The following is a 22,981-nucleotide window of genomic DNA, read 5'->3' as shown; positions in this document are numbered from 1 at the left end:
GTGCCCTTTCCTAAACCCGAATTGCTCCTTGAGAAAGATGTTGTTTTCGTTGGAGAGCTCCAGCAACCGGCTGAGTATCAACTTTTCGAATAGCTTAGAGATGGAGGACAAGAGGCTGATGGGGCGATAGCTTTCGGCACTGGTAGGATCTTTGCCAGGCTTGTGTATTGGAATCACTTTGGCTAACTTCCAGCATGCAAGTAGCCAAGCTCCAAACATTTGTTGAAGATAAGGGTAAGATGGTTGAAGAAGTCAATACTCAAGTTTTTCAACTCGAGGTTGACCACACCATCCATACCCACGGCCTTCATGTTTTTAGTGATTCCAATAGCTGCTATCACCTCATTAGTCGATATTCTACTATCATCATGCACTACTACGGGGGTGTCAGCGACTCTAGACATTGCCTCCAGTACGGCATGCCCATGGGGCCTCATCATGGTTTGGCCAAGATTATGTGAAATCACAAAATGTTGGCCAAGAGCATTGGTCTTTTCAACTGGGGTTATGAGTAGGGATGGGTCCGAGTTCTGGCCAACAGAGGTAAGCGGAGTGATCGGTCTCGACTTATTTTTCTAAATTTTCCAAAATGGCTTTGCACAATCTGGGAGAAAGCGAATCTTGTTGGCAAAATCGTTATTTCAGAGTTCCACCATCCTGGCACGGATAATTTTGTTTAGCCTATTTACATTGGTCTTCAAGTGGGGCAGCCCAGAACGCTGGAACTGCATACGAATAGTGTTACGGAGCCTGATAAAATCTTTGGTTGGGCTGTCAAGGTTCAGAGTATGACTCACCTGTCTGGATGCTGGTACGTGTTGCTCCCTGACACGGGATATCGCCTCTTCGATGGTTTGCAGACACTGATCGACTTCTTCGAACGACTCCGGCAGGACGTCGTAGTTGATTGCTGAAACTTGAAACCTATTGGCCGAGGAACCTACTTCGGCCACCACCGGATAGTGATCCGAGCTCAGTTCCTGATAGGCGATAGGTTGAGAGATGTTATCGCCAATGTTGCTGATGAAGATGTCGATGGCGGCATGAGCTCCGGATCGACTCAACCAGGTGGGAATGTCCGGACACAGGATGTTGTAGTGGGCTTCCTGAAGATCGTTGTACAAGATTGTGCCGTTCTGGTTTCGCCGACTATTTTTCCATATATGCTTGGCGTTCAGGTCGCCAGCGATGATGCAATTTTGTCGTCGTCGTGTTAGCTTGATGATGTCTCTTCGGAGGTCTACGGCCGAGCCGTCCCTAATGTTGGTTTGCTTGGGGCAGTAGATTGCGATGATGGTGATTGGACGAAGCGATGTGCTCACCTCAACTCCGATGTCGTCGATAGTTTTCAGCTCGAAGTTTGGTAGTAGCCGGCAACTGATGTTCCGTCTCGCAGCGATGGCCACTTTTCCTTCCCCGGAGCTGGTGCGGTCAAGCTTAACGAGCCGAAAGTCGGGAATGAAGACGTTCAGCTCGGGCTTCAAGTGAGCCTCGGTGATGATGACAATGTGGATGTGCCGTTCGTTGAGAAAGTCATGAGATGAGGCTAGACAGCAGCGCTCTTATATATCTTATCAGGTTAAAACAGTATGATGTAGAACCAAGTGGTTCTCGATTATGACGACTGGGTTTGGGAGGAACGCTTATTAAAATTATCACTTTTTATTTGTACATTGGACAAAGCTTAACAATACCTCTTTTCAATAGTTTATTGTTAAAAAATCATCAGAAGATGCGTAGAAATATTTATGATCAATAAGTGATAAAATTATTTAAATTCGTCCAGGGGCAGCTGAGTTATTAATGTTCAAAATCTTACATAATTTTGTTACATGTTCCATTTTCGGTTTTCACAAAGTTTACCACCATAAAGAAATCACAGACGTAGTCCTACGTCAAAAATCAATATTGGGAAAATTTCGCATTTTTGCGTTTCATGGCAGGGTACGGGTCCTAAGTAGTTATTTTTATTTTTGTTTTTCAACGTTGAAAGGGTTGAAATAATCGATGCATCGCCATCGGTTGACAGCAAGCGTGGTTTCGAGGTAAACATGAATATCGTTCATATTGATGGAATTGCAGTACTTGAATTCGTTTATCAATACTAGGAAAGTAAAAAATTGGTTCGATTTGACAGCTCGAAAATGGTTCGATTTTGAGGTCCGTCTCTCCATCACCCAGGTTTTAACTAGAGGGAACTGAATTGTGTGATATTAAAATCATAGGTACTGCTTTCGGCAAACAAAATTTAAACGTTAATTTCACTATGTTTGCCAATCAAAACACTTCGCTGAACGTTTTCACACGATTCGTTAATCTTTCAGCTTTAATCTGACTACATTTTTCAACTTAGAAATTTTGTCATGCCAGATTTTTCTTTACATGCAATATACGCTCTACAAAATGCGGCTGATTTCGAGTTGCCGATAATAGAACAGCTGGTTAATACGTAGTTCAAATGGAAAGGTTGCCAAAGAAAAGGAGGCTGCCGACAATAGTCACACTCACCTGAGAAGTTTGGAGTGTTGTAAAAATACTTTCGAACAGTGTTAAACAATTCCTTCGTTTCAAATGAATAGTGTAGCAAGCAGCGAATAAATGTAAACAAACAAACACGTCACACGTGTGCGTGACGCTGAGAAAATGATAATAGAAGCGCGGACGCTGCTTACATCCAAACCCTAGCACCTTCCAGAAATCGGGTCAGCACACGGCAATCAACGCGACTTTCGTACGGAGCATTGGAAGCTAATCGAAATTTATCACTCCCTAACATGCGGGGCTTGCTATTAAGCGCTAGAATGGCATCGATAATTCGTAGTGAGCGGCACATTTAGCGCCATTTCACGGTTTTCTCTTTTCACACCTTCAGCTCCGAGTGGGAAATACCAGCTTGAACCGGCCATAAAATCCCTTTCCTCTTGGCATTCTCCCACGGGCGTTTGACGTGATCGGGTCCGATTCGGAATGTTCCTATATTACGGAGCCATGTACACTTCTTAGTAACACAGCTGCCAACACCGACCGTATCACTAAACTAGAAGACGCCGGCCGTCGCCGTCCAAGACGAACTTTACACGATTTATTAGATGATATGACGTTCGCTGTTCTTGAGCTCACGGTGCAGTGATGAGGTCGCACACGCTCTAATTTATGGCCAAGTCGTGACGTCAAATACTATCTATCGGATCGCGGTTTACATGTTGATAGATCTATAAGGGATGAATGAAGAGCATCGGTCGTGGCGATACACACATTCTCGTTTGAGTAGATTCGACCGTGGAAAACGCGAGTAGAAAACATGTTTATGCCTCTCGAAGTTGGCAAATACTTTGAACTAAAAATAAACTTATACTGACTTTTACGAGAGTTCTCTCGGGCTCTGTCTGTTTGGCTTGTCTGTCTACTTTCGTGCACCTACGTTTTGTGGTCGAGTAACGAAGTGGAGCGTTTTCAATGCTTTGCAGAAGAATGCTGCTGTCAACTGACCGGCAAATGTGGGTCACTGTCCAGGGGGGAATTATCGTGGTCTCTGGCGATGCTATGGTGGATCATCGTTCATTCGCGAGATGCGTTGACATACGGCCTGGTTTAACGGATAAAAATAAACTTTCGTAGGACGGTAAGCTAGTGGGAATATTTGCAGGTGAATAGGGCAAAAGTATCGCGGTGGGACAATTTGTTTACTGGTTAGGCGGAACTGGCTGTAGAACTATAAAATATCGATTCAATTGGCAGCCATGAGGGAGTAGGTGCAATTGGTGGTTGGGAAACGATAAAACATGATGCATGTTTGGGATGTCACATATGAAACTGTTAAAGCTAAGCAAGCAATAGATTTTTTTTGTTTGTTGTTGTTACGTTGGCATAGGATAAGAATACCGGTTATTTCAGCCATGCAAAACTAGTACTTCGGTAATGGATTTTAGGCCGGTGTTACCGGTTTTCGGTAACAGTATTACATTCTTTTATTTATAATCACCATCCTTGGCATTGGAGCCACAGAGACTGAATTATCGGGACTTAATTCTATTCTTAAAAACTAGTTTATTAGTATTAAAATCAAAAGCATCACACACATTATTGAACAGTCTGCAACATTGGTCGAGTGGATTGCTATAGCCATAATCAGTACGTCGGACTGGAGCGTGGCAGTTGATATCTCGGAGCACACTACTGCAGTCAATTTGATAACTAATCATGTCAAAAACAAATAGTCTCTGCAGGAAAATTCGGTGGCCCGATAGTGTTTGCAGTCCAATACGCGCACATCTGTGATCGTAAGGTGATAGGTTATCGGGATTGGTCCATGGATGCTATCGTAAGGCGAATCTTACAAAACGTTTCCTGATTCTTTCGATGCGCGATATGTGCTCAGCATGATATGGAGCCCAGATTTGTACTCCATTTTCAAGAAACGTTCGAACAGTCTTCTTCTTCTTCTTCGCATTTCAAGCTTATTGCATATCGCATATTAGCTTATTGCGTGCTCTCAACTTAGTGTTCTATATGCACTTCCACAATTATTAATTGAGAGCTTTCGATGCCTGTACCATTTTTGCATTGGTATAATTGTGTGGCAAGTCCAATCATACTTCTATGCCCAGGGCAGTCGAGAAATTTTTCTACCCGAAAAATTCCTAGACCAGACCGGGAATCGAACCCAGCTACCTCCAGCATCGTCTTGCTTTGTAGCTGCGCCTTTACCGACTGAGCTAAGGGAGGCCCCATACAGTGCTGTGTTCATAAAATTTAAGCTAAGTAGTCGCACCCAACCCACCGCCCTTGAAATAGAAATCTGTCTAAAAATAACGATGCGTCCGCTCCTGACGTTGATGCCGTTGTTTCAAATAGTGTATTATCTAGTTGATATGGTACTTTGCAAAACATTTGCACTTTATAACTGCTGCACGATGAGCAGCACCATACTCTACAGGTGGCAAAAGTGGCATTTGGTTCCTTGTAGTAGTAATGTAGTAAAATTATGTTTATTTCTGTTGATTATGGTAGTACATTGATTTATCATTTTAATTGATTAGCCTACTTGGCTCTTCATCTTTTTTTAATTTGATATTCTAATTTAATATTTGCGTTTTTCAACTAGTTTACAGAATATCCCTTTGGGGATGTGTTTTATTTGAATTGAAAAATGTGATAACCTACCTAACTACGACTATAACTTAACCTAACGTGCTAGATCACGTATGATCTGATGATTTGATCTCAGACAGGTGTCTCTGAACCTTCCCAGGATGAATACTCTCCGTTCTTCTAATGTTTGAATTCCAGCCAGGAAGTGGATCTCAGAATTTCTAGTCCGCGGGGGACTGTTTAGGACCATCCTAAGGATCTTGTTCTGGATCCTTTGGAGTTTAAGGTGATGGCATTTTGCGCAACTCTCCCAGATTGGCATACCGTACTCGATTACAGGAAGGATGATTTGTTTGTAGACAACAAGCTTATTTTTCAGGGACAGGGTTGACTTCCTGTTGATAAGTGGATACAACGATCTTATCAAGATGTTGCACTTGGTTTTTGTTTTGTTTTTTCAACGTGCTCCCTGAAAAGAAGCTTGCTGTCTAGTGTTAGCCCGAGGTACACGACCTCTTTGGACCATTCCACCACTGTGCCGTTCATGCAGATCTTGTTATTCTCCGACGGAACAAGTCTAGGAGATTTTGAGTGTGGAAAGATAATGACCTGGGTCTTTGCCGCGTTGATACGGATCTTCCAGCTGTTGAAATATTCAGATATGACGCCCAGGCCTCTCTGAAGTTTGGCAGTCAGAGCTCCGATGACCCTACCCTTGTAGACGATGGATGTGTCATCTGCGAACAAAGACAACGATCCACCATCATGGAGAGCCGGCATATCGGAGATGAACAGGTTGAATAGGATGGGGCCAAGGATGCTTCCTTGTGGAACCCCGGCACCGATGTTGAATGCATCCGATGTGATGCCATTCAGAGAGACTCGGAACGTCCTGTCTGATAGATAGTTGTTTATGATCTTCACTAGGAAGATTGGAAGACCGTACTGCTGCAATTTGAACACCAGGCCATCATGCCAAACATTGTCGAACGCTTTTTCAACGTCCAACAACGCCATGGCAGATGTTTTCGAAACAGACTTGTTCCGTCTGAGAATGTTTGTTACTCGAGTCAGCTGGTGGACGGTCGAACGACCTTTCCGAAAACCAAACTGTTCCTCGAGTAACAAGTTGTTTTCAGCGGCAGATGTTAGGAGCCGGTGGTACAGTGCTCTTTCGAACAGTTTTGATAACCCTGAGAGAAGGCTGATTGGTCGATAACTTGAAGGAGAGGGTGGATCCTTCCCAGGTTTCCGGATGGGTATGACTTTAGCTGACTTCCAACACGAGGGGAAGTAGCCAAGTCTGAGGCACTGATTAAAAATCAGTGCCAGATGGTTGTAGAATGTGGAACTCAAGTGTTTGAGTTCCAGATTCAGGATGTTGTCGATACCTGGAACCTTCAACAGTTCGTCAGCCGTAATCTCGGATTCCTCGGGGAAAATATTAGGAATCTGATGGAGTTGGTTGCGTTTACAGCAACCTCAGCTCACGAAGCGTGAGGGCTGACGATGTTTTGTTCGAGATTATGGGAGCTGACGAAGTGTTGACCTATCGCGGCAGCCTTCTCTTCAGGAGTTATCAGATGAACCACTGGGTCGCCGGGACGATCCAGTGGGGGAATTGGCCTAGGTATGCAGTGACCAGTCTCTCGATTCACTAATCACTCGTTTCTGGGAAGTCGAGTCATGTTGGTCAGCAAGTACCCAGTCTGCGGAGGAAGTCGCGTGTGAAGAACATTTTGTCGCAAACACATATCGGGATGATTCGGGACGGTTCGTAGTCACCCTTCCCAAGCATACATCTATTCTGTCCAACCAGATTGCCACTAGAAGATTTCTCGCCTTAGAACGTCGTCTCGATGCAAATCCTCCGCTGAAGCAAGCCTACACCAACTTTATCGATGAGTATCTTCAGCTGGGTCACATGCGAGAAGTCAACGATTCCACATGTTCACCTGCTGTCCCGTCCTATTACCTACCACTTCACGGAGTAGAGAAAGCGGACAGCACAACCACAAAACTACGCGTCGTATTCGACGGCTCCTGTCGGACGGACAGTGGAGTTTCGCTGAACCAGGCACTGATGGTTGGATCAGTTGTCCAGGATGACCTCTTAGCCATACACCTTCGCTTTCGTATGAATCGTATTGCCCTGATTGCAGATATCGAAAAGATGTACCGCCAGATTCTCATTCATCTTTTGGACTACCCACTCCAGCGTATTCTCTGGCGCAGATCGTTATCAGAACTGATACGCACCTACGAACTTATGACAGTCACCTATGGTACTGCGTCAGCCCCGTTTTTGGCTACTCGATGCCTAAAAGAGCTGTCTAAACAAAGTGCTGAAGATTTTCCACTGGCGTCGCTAACGTTGGTAAAAGATTTTTATGTGGACGATATGTTGACAGGTGTCTACGACGAAGAAGAAGGAGAAGAACTCTGCAAGCAATTACTGGCGCTTCTGAAGTCCGCCGGTTTCAGCCTTCGCAAGTGGGCATCAAATTCAACTGAAGTCCTCTCGAAAATTCCCATTGAACTGCGTGACGAACGATCAGTGTTAGCCCTGGATTCACCCTCTACTTCGATCAAAACTCTCGGAATCCAATGGCAGCCCTCCTCGGACACGTACAGCTACGCAGTTCCCGAATGGTCAACTCAGCGTGTCGTAGCCTCTGATCTTGCCAAACTGTTTCTTCCTCTTGGATTGCTCGGTCCTGTCGTAGTGCTGGCCAAAATCTTCGTACAATCACTTTGGCAGACTACTACTTCGTGGGACGAACCACTGACACCCAAGCAACAGCAATATTGGCGGGAATAGCGTGACAGCTTAATCGACTTGCCACTGATATCCATCCCACGATGGGCCGCGTTCGCACGAGATCCTGTCCTCGTCGAGTTACACGGATTCTGCGACGCATCTGAACGCGCATACGGTGCCTGCGTCTACTTGCGAACCGTATCTATCGACGGAAGCATCTCCGTCAGACTACTGTGTGCTAAATCGAGAGTGGCACCTAGCGGAAAGTCGAAGAACTTGGTTCTGCTCACATCGCCGTTGCTAGAGCTCTCATCGGCACTTCTTTTGGCTCATCTGTACGACAAGGTCAGCTTGAGCATAAGCCTGAAGACAAAGCCCTTCTTCTGGACAGACTCCATGATAGTGCTTTGCCAGATTCGTTCACCACCTGCTCGATGGAAGAAGTTCATCGCCAATCGTGTGTCGGAGATCCAGCGTCTTACCGCTGGAGGTATCTGGTCACATGTTCCCGGTTCCGAGAATCCAGCGGACATTATTTCACGTGGTATGAGTCTTGCGGACCTGAGAAATACACCTGCCTGGTGGATTGGACCTCAGTGGCTGAATCAACCATCTCACTTCTGGCCACCGATCAATCAACCAATTCCTGACAATCTACCAAACATCGCCCAAGCGGAACGTCCGATATCGCTGCCGGTACAAGCAGTACCACCCAACGAACTCTTTGAACTTCGTTCTTCATTTCCTCGTCTGGTGCGGCTAGTCACCTATCTACGCCGTTTCCAACACAACGTTTCGTACCAGAACCACAACAACCGAAAAACTGGACATCTCACCACGTTCGAGCTGAATGACACTACACAGTTTCTCGTTCGGATCGCTCAGCAAGAATCATTTGCCCGAGAGTTGTCTGAAATCAGCACCAGTGGACATGTTAGCTCTCGCTCCGAGCTCAAAAACCTTTCACCAATTCTGATCAACGGGATCCTGCGTGTGGGTGGACGTCTGCGGCATGCAGCCATTTCGGAAGACAGAAAACACCCAATGATCCTGCCCGCTCGTCACACGCTCACAGAACGAATATTGGTCCACTACCACGAAAAACATCTCCACGCAGGGCCGCAACTGCTCGTCGCCTGTGTTCGAGAAAAGTTTTGGCCACTTCGAATCCGTAACCTGGCACGGAAGGTGGTGCATTCTGTGTGAATTGCTACCGCTGCAAGCCCAACAACCTCGAGCAGTTAATGGGTGATCTCCCACCTGAGCGAGTCACGCCAACGCTGCCATTCCTCAACACTGGAGTTGACCTGTGCGGACCGTTACAGTACCGCAATTCACCGCGAGCATCAGCGGTCAAATGCTACGTAGCTATTTTCGTGTGCCTTGTCACAAAAGCTACCCACGTAGAGCTCGTCTACGACCTTAGCACGGCCGCGTTCCTGGCTGCACTTCATCGATTTACCGCTCGCAGAGGGACGCCGAAGCTCATCGAATGCGATAACGCCAAGGACTTCAAGGGAGCAGCAAAAGAATTGGCAAAACTACGAAGGCAATTCTACGACCAACAACACCAAGCAGCAGTGATCAACCACTGTGCAGACGACGGCATTGCGTTCAAATTCATCCCGCCCCGCAGCCCGAACTTTGGTGGCTTGTGGGAGGCGGCAGTTAAATCCTTCAAGAAGCACTTGCGGGCCACGATCGGAAATTCTGTGCTCTCCCAGGATGAATTCATTACTCTGCTGGCTCGTATCGAAGCTTGCTTAAATTCCAGACCGTTAACTCCACTCTCTGCTGATCCTAACGATCTGGAAGTCCTTACTCCGGGTCACTTTTTAATACATCGACCACTTACCTCATTTCCTGAACCCGACCTCTTCGAGATCCCAAAAATCCGCCTCGACCGTTGGCAGGAGAACAACGAACTTCTCCGACGCATTTGGAAGCGTTATAGCACCGATTATCTCTCTGGCCTACACCCACGTACGAAATGGACTCAACAGCGGGACAACATCGACATCGGCAGCCGATGATATCGTGTTCCTTGGTTGATAGGCGACACTTTCAACGGGGGCCGGCATATGTTAGAGCACCACCCTAACAAGAAAATACTCGTGCACTAGATTCAGCATACAAATGAATTTCCGTCCTCTGTATCACACTACACATTCGATCATTATATACAGTAACACACATTAGACAAGCTTATCAATGCTTTCGCCTATCGAAGCAGTGATCGATCGGAAAGGCCTTTTGCTAATCCGTTTCACATGTTGATTCTCCCAGCAGGGATCAGATCTCTGTGCTGGACCAACAGATCAGTCGAAATATACACCTCAATCCAAACGTACCTATATACACGTCGTCCGCTTCTATCTTACGATAACCGGGAGACTGAAATAAATCTTGATTCGTATCGTTTTTGAACCGCGCGTTTTTTTCCTATTGCTAACGGAAAGAAGTAGTGTTCGATTGCCACCGATTCTCGCGCCTTTGTCGACCCCGCTTAATCAGGGCCCATCGCTAAAAATCTGCTATTTATCAATTGTATCTAGATGAACGCGTCATTGGAACGGTACTAATGGATATTTTTGGTTGCAATTGAAAATTTAGTCGATTGCTGAATTTATGTATGGGCCCAAATTAGAGACACTTAGGCCGACTTTACATACATTTCCCCTATTCGATTTTTTTACAGTTTATTTGTTTATTTGTTATGTTTGCATCAACAGACTAGAAATAGTCCCAATGATGTGTTGTAAAAAATACAGATTATACAGACGACATACATATACTACAGTTACTACAGTTACAAACGAAAATAACTTGGAAAGCATTGTCAAGTTACTAAAAATTTATAAGTCTTAAATTTTACACTTAGCTGTTGGGTATCAAGCGCCTTCGGTCAGCAAAAAAGGCAGAGAATCTTCGGCGAAGCATATTCCGTGTCAAGTGGAAATCGAACATTGACGCTACTCGGTTGAACACTAGCTGCAAGCCGTAAATAGCGCTCCCTATGCTATAATTAGTTCGAAGAAGTGGAAGTCTCAGCATAAGACTGTTGCGTAGTGATCGAGGTTGAACATTAATGTTCACTTGTTGCAGAATTGCTTCGCAGTCAATTCTTCCTTGCAGAGTATCGGCGACGGTTAAGGCTCTGAAAACATCTCTTCGGATACGTAAGGGCTCGATATTGATCAATTGGCAGCGATTCTCGTAGCTTGGAAGACGAAGTGGGTATCTCCAAGGCAGCTTACGGAGCGCGAAGCGAAGAAAACGTCGTTGAACAGATTCAATTCGCTCGGCCCCATTATTGTAGTTCGGGCTCCAGACAGCAGAGCAGTATTCCAACGTAGATCGTACGAGAGAGCAATAGAGCGATTTCAAGCAGTAAATGTCCGTGAAGTTCTTAGTAATCTTGAAGACAAAGCCAAGCGTTCTGGACGCTTTGTCGACGACATACGATATATGGTGTGAGTATGTCAGCTTTGAGTCTAGAAAAACGCCTAAGTCTTTCACGCAGTGCACCCGTTCGATAGTCGTGCCTAGTAGTTTGTAGTTGAAAATAATCGGTTGTTTCTTGCGTGAGAAAGTAATAACTGTACACTTAGCTGGGTTGACCACCAGTCGGTTTAGACTACACCAGTCAGCAAAGATGTCAATCTGATTTTGGAGAGAACGGCAGTCGGCGAGTGAGCTGATGCGCAGAAAAACTTTCAGATCGTCTGCAAACGATAATCGTGGCTCTGTGATAACATGGTGAACGTCGTCGAAGTAGAGGAGAAATACCAATGGTCCCAGATGGCTGCCCTGAGGTATACCGGACTTTGCGCAGAAGCTTGCTGAGCGACAAGTACCCAAAGTTACTGTCAATTGGCGCTCCGTGAGGTATGAACGAAACCATCTCAAAAGATTTCCACCGATCCCTAGTCTATCAAGCTTAGCGATCGCAATTTCGTGGTTCAGCTTATCGAAGGCTGCCGTAAGATCTGTGTAGATAACGTCCGTTTGGGTCCGAGCAATCAAACTGTCTGTGATGTAAGACGTTAGGCACAGCAGGTTCGTAGTTGTGGAACGCCCAGTTATGAATCCGTGTTGATCTGTACTTAGATATTGCCTGCAATGCGCATTTAGGGACTCTATGACAACCAATTCAAAAAGTTTTGATACAGCACTCAGCGATGTGATTCCTCGGTAGTTGTTTACGTCGCGTTTGCTTCCCTTTTTATGAACAGGAAACATATCCGCAGTCTTCCAGCAAGACGGAAAGATGCCGCTGGAAAGAGAGAGCTGGAATATGCGGCGCAGTGGATCTAAAAGACAAGTGATGTTCTTTTTAAGAATAATCGACGGAACACCATCGGGTCCAGCCTTAGTTGAAGTCTTAAGTTTAGATGCTGCTCTAGAAATCGTATCTGTAGTGGCTTCGACCATGCTGAGCGTTTGGTTGATCAAAGGAACATTACTGGCCGCGGAAGTAATGATATTAGCGGAGAGTTGCTCGGCTACAAACACACTAGCAAATTTGGCTGAGAACAGGTTGCAAATGTCTTGTTGATTTCCAGCAGTTTCACCATTAAAAATCATGGAAGAGGGTAAGCCGACTTCCCTGCGTTGCTCATTTACGAAGTTCCAGAAGGATTTCGGGTGTGATTTTAGCCGCCGTTGAATCCTCCTTTGATAGCGTTGAAAACAGAGACGACTTAACCGCTTATACTCGTGGTTGAGTCTGACATAGTAGCATTTCAGTGGCAGTGTGCGGAGTTTAGTAAATCTTCTGAGAGCAGCCTTCTTAGTTCTTTTCAACGAGCGAAGATCTTTCGTCATCCACGGGACGCGAGAGTCGATATGGATGATCTTTTTGGAAACGTGTGTCAATGACATATGCCAAGACGTGAGAAAAGGTTTGTGCAGCAATGTTGACGTCTACAGGATCTAGAATATGCTCCCAATCTAGATTAGACAGCACATGGACGATACTGCAATGGTCAGCTCTACGGAAGTCATATGACACAGCGTTTGGAGTGCTGGTGAAATCATGGACAATATTATTTTCGATCACGATAACTAAAGCAGGGTGATGATGCACTACCTTGACTAAAGGTTCGGGTGCCGTGGAGAGGAAAGGAGCTGTATCACGAGCACTCACAAAGCAGAGATCCAGGGTGCGGTTGTTTTCATTCAACAGGCCATTGATTTGTGACAGAATTGCGGTACTATAACTGTCCAGGAGCTGGATGGTTCCTACGTGGAAAGATGAACGCTCGTGATCAGGACAAAAGAAACCACTATGGGTTGGAGTCCATGCAATGTCCGGTAGGTTAAAATCGCCAAGAACAATAACTTCGTCGGAAGGGCCTGCTTTGTCTGAAGCGGCCAAGACGGATCGACAATGTGCGTCAATAAGCTCCAAGTCACGGGTTCGATCTGGAGGAATGTACACTGCACAGAGAAGCAATTGACGATCACCAAGTTGAATAGCCACCCACATTTGTTCAACCCTGTTCCAGGAATCGTCCTCGATAACTTCTGCTTTCAGCTTGGAATTAACTGCGATAAGGTCGCCTCCCCAATAGTTTTCCTACTATTATTCGTGTTTCGATCGCAGCGAAATATTTCGTAGCCAGCACCAAAGACATAGTTTGAAATGGTTCGATAATTGAGCCATGTTTCGGTCAAAACTAAAATGTCGTAGCAGTGATCCATGACGGCCAGATGATAATCTTCCACGAGGCCGTTCATACCACCAACGTTCTGATAGTAAATCGTTATGTCCGACCTCCGCTGTTCGGGAACAACGGAAGGTTCAGCGTGTAGTTGCATTTGGGAGCTGGTAGATGTCACTTGACGGAGGAAGGATGTTCGAGTAGGGTCGCTGGAAACCAAGATATTTTCAGGCGATAATATATTCGTCGGTTGATCATACTTGCCAATAACAGGAATGTGGAAGACCCCTTCTCCCATCTCAAACGCAGGGCCGGGACGACTGCTGGTTGCTGGCAGGAGGGGCTCGACTGCGATGAGTGGAATAGGGGCTTCCTCAGGGCGGACGGCAAGAATGCGTCCCGGAGTGCAGTTGACTGTGGTGGCTCCATGTTGCCGACTGGCAGATGTTTGAGGTGAGTTGAAGGCACTGGAATTATGATCATCATCAGGCAGTGAAAGTTCGCTAGTAAGTGTGTACTTGCCTAATATACCAAGCTGGGAGACCCTCAATCCACATCTAAACTCAGGGCCAGGACGACTTGGATGAACGCTGGCTGCAATAGGCGCGACTGATTTAGAGGAACTGGGGACTCCCAAAATGCTTTCTACGTTGCGTCCTGGTTGAGAAGTAATTTGCCTCAAGAGATTTTCAGTTGTCATTCTTGCCCTACCCATCAGTTATCAGTGGTGCTGGCGATTCCAAATTTTACGTTTTTAATCATTTTTTCCCTGACATTTTTTATTAGGGGCGCGTTTATATCACGGGCAAACCACTTCGAATTCAAAGATTTTTATCAATTTTAAAATAAAAAGGTTTACTATGGGCGCAATTCATTGCAGGCAGGGTCCAACAAAGTCACTTTCAATCGAAAATCGTCAAGCGACGCCGAAGCTGTCAACCATCACTTTCAATTGAAAGTCATTCTGTCTTCTCTTCGAGCAGATCCCCTTCAACATCAAAAGTACCTCTTTCGATCAGTTTTCATGCTGTTTGTTTTGGCTTGACTCGTGTTCATTTTGTTTTTTATTGTCATTGTCGCATTGATGCGAAGCTGTTCGATATCAATTCGCTCAGTTTTTCTGACTTTTGTTGATTGTTCACTTGGTTCATTTAAGCGTATGCGCAAAGATCTGTGCACGTGGATGTCAAATTTATCATTGTTGTTTGCCTATCAATATGGGTATTTTTGGAATCAGGGTGACGTCTAGAGGCCAGAAATCGATGACCGACGTCATTTGAAATCCAATGAGAAAAAGTGGGAAGTTGAAATCCAAGACGGCAGCTTCCGATTTGAGGAAATGTTTCAAATACCCTAAAATTTGGGTATTTTCAGAACGGAATGACACGTAGATGCCGAAAATCGATGTCAGACGCCATCTCTAAATCCAATATGGCAACTTCTGGTTTCAGAAATAGTGGGATATCTCCGCGAGAAGCTTGAGATATGTCGTTACTGATGTTAAGGTTTTTTTTATAGAGGTACACTGTTTTTAAGAAAAACTTATTCAAAGAGTTATGTCTGTTTGTCTGTGGTTTAATATAAAATCATATTTATTTACTGCATATAATCCGGATGCCATCCCTATTGGCAACCGATACTGTGCGGATACTATCCGGATACTATATTTTGATGCCTAACGACGCGACGCGTGACAAGTCGAATGGACCCCGAATTGAAGTGAAACTGAAAAAAAAAACGAAGGAAACAATTTTCGAGTTATTCATTGCGTCAATTGGAACAAGTCTTTGCTTCAAATGAAGTGAACTAATGCACTGGATCAACGAAACAAGCGATAGTCAAGTCATGTTCAACAGGGCGAATGTTCATCGTGATTGGGAACCAGGAAAACAATGATTTCTCGAAATGAAGCGATTCTGTCGAGAGTTCATTTTCTTTTCTTTGTTTCGAAAATGCAGAACCCTGATTGCAAATTTAATACCGTGGACCCCCGGTAATATGACCGGTTTTAATCTGAACACTTTTTAATTTGAACCCCGCTTATCTGCACGGCTTGCAAACTAAAAATTGCCTAAACGTCATTTTGCACATGGAACGAAGTAAAGCGAAATGGAACATTGCAAAACGGAACGCAGAATCATAACAAAACAGCAAATAAGGCAACCAGAAACACGCTGATAGGGTTACTAGAAGTTCAAATTAAAAATGAACCCCGTTAATATGAATGAGGTGTCGTTCAGATTAGCAGGGGTCCACGGTATTGTTTTCCTCCACATGTTTACCTGGGGGGCTAGCATTTTACATTTTTTTTTAATTTTTCTGAGATCAAATTTTCAGGGGCGCAAGCCATTTATAATTTAACATTATTTATCAATTATTCCTCGATAATGTTTGCCATGAATGCAACATATTTTAAATTTAACCTTTGTTTTCAATTTGTCCGTAAACTTGTTTACCAGGGGCGCAAGCCATTTCAAATTTTACATATTTTTCAAATTTTCCTGACGTTGTCTATCTAGGGCGCAAGCCATTTCCAATTAAAAATTACTTTTTAACTTTTTCCTGATCATGCATATCAGGTGCACAAGTCATTTAAAAAAAAATATTTTTCATTTTTTATATATTTTTCTCTGAACGTGTGTATCAGAGCGCTAGCCTTTTCAAATAAAATGATTTTAATCATTCTCAACATGCTTACTATGGGTGCAAGCCATGTCAGATATAAGCTTTTCTTTATTTTTTCCCGAACGTTTTTATCAGGGACGCAAGCCATTTAAAATTTTGGAATTTTTTAGATTGAAGATAGACATAACGGGTGTGACCAACGATGCTGCACATTTTTTGATTAATGACGATGGAATGCGATCCGGACCTGGGCCTTTCGATGCATCCACCGAGCAAAGGGCTTTACAAAGAGCGTCATGGCTGAAGTTAAGCTGCTGTTGACGAATGTTGTAGTTCGGTAACTGGTCGATGTACTACTGCTGCGGAGGAGTTTGATCGAGTTCAAAAACGCTTCGGAAGAAATCAGCGAAGAGGTTTGCAGAAGTTGTATCTTCCGCCGTCTATCGCCGCTAACAAGCAGATTTGTGGGAAGTTATCAAGCCGGTTTTGTGGACGGGCGATCGACAACAGACCAAATCTTCACGTTGCGGCAGATTCTCCGAAAGTGTAGCGAATACCAAGTTCCTACACACCACCTATTCATAGATTTTAAAGTCACTAACGATACTATACACTGTGAACATTTACTATTATGGACGACAACGGTTTTCCCGGAAAACTGACGAAATTGATTTAGGCTACGATGGATGGTGTACAGTGCTGCGTGAAGATATTGGATACGCTATCCGATCCGTAAAAATTATGATTTGTCCCGGCGTAATTAAATAAATATCAAAGCTTAGGTAGTTATATTTGCATGGTTGAAAAATATGTTGTACATTTCGTAAAATTTCAGAATCGTCTATGATAAATGGTTCAAAAGTAATGCATGATTTCCGAACCAAGATTAGCAGACCCCCAGGTCTATAAAGCCATCAACAGTTTCACCAAATAAGTAGCAATCCAACCTCGGGAGATGTACTCGCAAACCATCTCGACAACAGCTGGGTTTTGTATCCAAACATAATTTTACAATTTTGTGTATATTTGCTCTGCTACACTTCCCCTGCTTCCTAATCACTATTCGATACTACAGTATGTACCTAATACACTCATAAATGTGTCTGTATGGGGCCATGCATTAATTACGATCCGCGAATTTTTTTGAAACATTATCCTCCCTCCTTTCGTCACGTGTATCCTATACCTAATACATTACTTGTCACAGAATCGTATATCTTTAGAGCATGACATAATATATGCATCACCCCTATACAGTATCTCACGACGGGCGGCGTAAACCCGCAACTTCCACAACTTCCGTTCCCGCCCCGTTCGTTCAACTGGTCAACTTGGCCGACTGACCAACGGCACCCGAAAGGCATTTGTTCTCCGCCTGCTCTGCTTCTTCATCAAGCGTAAACACACGCTTATTTGCACTGGGATTTGTTGTAGCAACAACACTACAACAACGACGCATCGGACGAGAGTGCGATGAAATGATTGACTCGAACCCTGGGGAAAGTGTGGCGAAGGCCCCGCTTCCAGGAAGGAATTTTTGAATGTTTACGCTGGACTGTTGTTTGATTTAATTTGTTTGAAAACAGGAATTGAATTGATGTTGAGTTGTAAACGGTAAATTGCACGATGTTATTAAAAAGTTTAATTATCGGAGCTGATTCAACCCTGTGCGTGTGGTAAGTCTACATACCCGAGTAGGAGAAAATAATTTATTAATACCTAATTCTGATTCTGATAACAATCTTTGGTGTTGATCAGCCTGACATAAGAGGAAAAATACCAAAGAATAATACAAATAAATAGCAAAAAATAACATTTGGATACCAAAAGAATACCTTACCTCTTATGTCAGACTAATCCATACCAATTTAACATATCGAGATATTCGTTCCTGCTCGGGTACTGTTGTTATTACCATTACCAAAGGGATGAGTAATGAATGTTTTCGAAATGAGCTCCGGTTTTGGCGGAAGTCTGGGCAGCAGTAATGAGTTTAGTGGATGCGATGCCAAATGCTGCCGTTTTCCTGTCAGTCTAAAAGTCCATCATCAGCGTCGTTACACGGCCCATAAGATGGCAAGAGCGTGCGGGGAGTGCAACCAGCTGACGATGATCACCGACTCCGACTGTGGAAATGTGTGGCTGCACAAGCGTGCGAGTATGGTGATAATGATGATTCTATGACAAATTGCACTCTTGGTTTTCAGCACTCAGCATTGTGGCTTGCAACCTCCCGTGGGACAGATTGATTTGAATTTATGAGCATAGGGAAATATACGACGCTCGAAGAAGATTGATGGAATACTAAATGAACTTTACCAATAAGCCGAAAGCAAAATTCCTAATCTGGTTCTATTTTCTCCCGTTTTCAGAGATGGCCCCCGATCTGTATTTTTCAATCCACCGCCACAAGACAGTAATACCAGGTCCGAAACGGAACCACTGCAACGCCAGACGGTGGAACCCGAGGGGTCAGGTACCTCCAACTCTTCCAGCTTGGATAAGGGAAGAATGTTCAAACGGCCGTTATACGGTCCCAACACATCTACGCTGTCTGGCATAGGAAGCAGTAAACCCGTTACGTCTTCTCTGGGTGCAGCTTCGTTGCTGTACCCTTCGCAACCGCCTCGGATTATCGGAAGTACTAGTGCCAATTTTGGAGCTCCTGGGAATAAACTATTCACGGAACCGGACGTGACGGCAAACAGTTTGAAGATTGCTTTCCGGCCTTCTCCGACGAGTAGTACCGCTACGACGACGCCCAGCTCTACGGCGCCTGGTAGTGGCACCCATCAGCCGGTGGAAACTCAAATGCCTGCAAACAGAAACAGTGGAAGTAGTGCACTGGGCGGTAATGCCATTCCGAATAGTAGTGCGAATAATAATTTTGTTCATAGTAGTACTAGTGCCGGTAACAATGTGCATCACAGCGGAAATGTTGTGAACAGTTACGGTGGTGACAGTGGGGGAGGGAGAAATGCTGCTCTGGTGACCACAGTGCCTCAGCATGGTGCGGTGACACCGAGTAGTGACGCGGCAGGGGTGCAGTTGACCTTGTATGGATGGCGCAAGAAATGCCTTTACTCAGTGATACTGATCCTGATGATTATGATCATCATCAATCTGGCGCTGACGCTGTGGATACTGAAAGTGATGGAGTTTTCATCGGTGAGTGCATATCGAATTTGGGTTCTGATTTAAATAGGAAAATGTCATTTTTCGTTTCTTAGGCTATAATGTTGCAACAGCTCTTAACTGACGCTGAACACTTATCTTGAACATAGTGTTCTTTGTGCACTTTCACAGTTGCAGGGCTGGTAGTGAGTCACTTTTTAGTGACTTGGTCACTTTTTTCAAGCCAGTCACTAAAAAGTCTCTCTTAAGAGATGAACTAGCCTCAGGCTAAAAATCTCTAAAATAAAGAAAAAAAAAAAAAAAAAAAAAACTAAAAAGTCTCCTTTTTAAAGGCTAAGTCACTAAAGTCACTTTTTCATGTAATCAGTCGCTATTTTCAACTTTGTTTACGTGAATTTATTTCAAGATAGATTATTCTTCTTGGATCTGATTGTCCAATCCATGCCCACTTGTTGTTATATTTTTCGAAAAATTTGAAGGTGTTGTGTTTTGACGTTTAATCATCTTTCTCTATCGACTAATTTGGCCAAATAAAATTTCCTGAATTTTCCAGGTTTTCCAGAATTTTAACGGATAATTTTGATGTTTATAATAAGAAAGCTATTTTTTAAACGTGACAATCAGTTTAAAAAAAAACAGCTTTACAATAATCTGCATTAAACGTTGAAGTTTAAAACTTACTTAATTTTAGTAAGTCTTAGATCGTATTCCATTTTCAAGTTCAAGATATTGAAACGGGAACATAAGGAAAGTTTACATTCTGAAAATATGGACAACTTTCTGGGAGCGTATTCGTGCATAATCTGCCATAGATGATCTCGATCGATTGTGTCGTATGTGGATTTGGTGTTCAATTGGGCTATGTAGAAACTGAGACCAATAAAAAGAAAAACAACTATTAAGGCATCTTCTATCAAGAAATAATATCAAAAAAGAGATTATTCTGTATAACAAAGGTTCTATTCATCTGCCCGGTGGATCAATATGTGTTTTTTTTTTCAATTTTACACAAATCAATCCCACCAAGGTGGTCATCTAATCTAACACCAACACAGCAAGTTCTTGAAAGCATCCTGGAAAGTTATACATATACCTACATCATTTTTCTTGTATATTTGATATATGTTTCACATCAAAGATGCGTCACACACATCAAAACGGCCAGGCCTACTGTGCAGCATTTAAGGGGCAAGATGATTCAGAAAACATCGGATGAAACGTGGACATCTCGTACCGTACGTTCCGATTTTGGTAATTATATGATTGATTGGTCGTTGGAAGCATCAAAGCTAGAAAGGTTAAGTGATGCTCCATTTTCTTCTGACGGTTAGGGCATGAGCACTAACTCTTGTCCTAGCCTTTTATGACTTATGGCTATAGCGCCATTACTCGCTTTCTGAAAATAGAAGAGGGCAAGGAAAAAGAGAAGGACAGAGCGAAAAGGATTATGTGAAATCTATGAACATAAACAATATTTTTTATTTGAAATATACAATATAGAAATGCATAACGGCGCCCCCCGAGTATTGTCACTATTATCAAGTTATAAAAAGTAACAAGGACTAAAATGTGATCCTTTGATAACTGGAAAATCCTGACACCCTAGTTTAAAGTTCGGTGGTAGATCTTATACCAGTAACGCACCACAAAAAGGTGATCTCCCAACGATTCTGGTTTGAAAAGATACAAATTTACACAACGGAACGAACTCACCAAGTTTAGTCTATTAATCCTGAAGGCTGCCTGACATGTGTTCATGAAGAAGTCCAAATTGTATACGAAGCTTGACGAAGATCAACATGCATTAGTCCGGTTTATGGTAGTTGCGCGGAATGTGTTTCTTCGATATGAGATAAGCAAATGTTCGGATGTATGTAGTCTATTTTTGAAAAGCATTGGTAAGTCTTTTCATGGCCAATAGTCAGGCTACTTGGCTTCGAAACAGCTTCTCAGTGGCCGAAAGGTGTAAGCCCGAGGGTCGAAAGTAGTACAGGCTTAAAGCCTTTGGAAGATAATGATGACGTGTAGGCAGCTGGATGAGCAAATCGGACCGGACAATCCCATATTCTTTGGCTCAATGATTGGGCACTCGCAAGAGTCTCGGCCCGTCTGCCGCTGGACAGGGGTTGAACTGGTATCTGCGACAGACTTTGACTTTAAATATTTCTTGAATTTGTATGGTTTACATGTATAACTTATCAAGTGACACAGATGGGTCTTTTCAACTTTAGTTCCTGTGAAATTTCAATTATTATTAATTACAGTTCCTAGTCCTATCAGGCCTGTTTTAGAGAATGACCACCTTGGTGGGATTGGTTTGTTTTAAAATTTGAAAAAGGAGACTACTTATAACTACTATTTACAACTACAACTAACCTACAACTACTATATACACCTAATCTACTATATACAAATTGCTTATCAAAGCGTTCTGATCAATTACATTTTTGTGCAAATTTAGTCTTAATTTCGTTAATTCTGAAATCTATTTTTGCAATGCCTGCCTCTTCGTGTAAATTTGTTATTCTAGTGTCAAAAGGACGATCAAGTACCATCCTCAGCACTCTATTCTGAGCGACCTGGATTTTGTTCCTGTGAGTCTGTGCACATGATTCCCACACCGGAGCTGCTTAGAGGATCGCAGGTGCTATGATTTGTTTGTAGACGGCCAGTTTGTTCACCCTTGAGAGGCGGGATCTGCGGCAAATCAGCGGATACAGACTCCTAACCAAGGCGGAACACTTGACTACGGTTTTCTCCACATGCGAGCGGAAGAGGAGCTTTTCATCGAACAACATCCCGAGATAGGTTACTTCGGCAGACCACTCAACCCTTGTGCCATCCATGATTACAGTACAAGATGGAGCTGGGTTTAGTTTGGGCGATTGCCGATGGAGGAACATGATCGCTTGTGTTTTGGAGGCATTGATTTTGATTTTCCACGTGGTGGTATAATCAGCAAAAGCGTTAAGGCATCGTTGAAGTTTGTTCGTTATTTCGCGAGGCATCCTTCCTTTGACGGCTATTGCGGTATCATCTGCGAACAGGAAAAACATGCAACCGTCTCCGAGGGGAGGAATGTCGGAAGTGTAAATGCTGTAAAGCAAGAGGCCCAGCAGACTGCCTTGCGGGACTCCTGCTGGGATGGAAAACGTGTCTGAAAGACAACCATTCAACGATACCTTAAACGACCTTTGCTGAAGGTAGTTACGGGTGATTTTAACCAGATGTAATGGAAAGTTGAAGTTACAAAGCTTGTACACAAGTCCGTCATGCCGAACATTGTCAAACGCCTTTTCAACGTCTAACAAGGCCATGGCTGTGGACTTTGATACAGCTTTGTTACTTTGGATGTTATTCATCACCCGTACTAGATGATGATTGGTGGAGTGCCCCTTTCTGAACCCAAACTGTTCCGGAAGGAGAATGTTATTTTCCTCGACAAACTTGAGCAAACGATTGAGAATGAGTTTCTCGAACAAGCGCTGAAAGGAGGCTGATTGGTCTGTAGCTTGAAGACAATGTTGGATCCTTACCGGGTTTGCGGATTGGTATGATTTTTGCTATTTTCCAGATGCTTGGAAAGTAGTGCAGTTCCAAACATCTGTTGAAGATAGCGGTTAGAAGAGACTGCTGAGTCTCTTCAAGATCAAGTTAAATATACTGTCAAACCCGGGAGCCTTCATGTTCTTGGTGCATTTCA

At 43.7% G+C, this 22,981-nt stretch overlaps 1 protein-coding gene across 1 annotated transcript in view; it reads left to right on the top strand.

Annotated features, from left to right (window-relative positions):
• The window catches only part of LOC135709193 (uncharacterized), a 345,728-nt gene that overhangs the window by 280,535 nt on the left and 42,212 nt on the right, over positions 1 to 22,981 (top strand). Inside the window, exon 4 of the mRNA XM_065231416.1 lies at positions 18,516 to 19,311. Within this exon, the coding sequence (XP_065087488.1) occupies positions 18,516 to 19,311 (796 nt within the window). The remainder of the gene's footprint in view (positions 1 to 18,515; positions 19,312 to 22,981) is intronic.

This window comes from Ochlerotatus camptorhynchus, unplaced genomic scaffold (genome assembly GCF_037179485.1).
Source record: "Ochlerotatus camptorhynchus isolate MF236.1 unplaced genomic scaffold, CSIRO-AGI_Acam_v1.1 ptg000355l, whole genome shotgun sequence".
Taxonomy (NCBI): Eukaryota; Metazoa; Arthropoda; class Insecta; order Diptera; family Culicidae; genus Ochlerotatus; species Ochlerotatus camptorhynchus.
The sequence above is the reverse complement of the archived record's forward strand: the minus strand, read 5'-3'. Positions and strand labels throughout refer to the sequence as shown.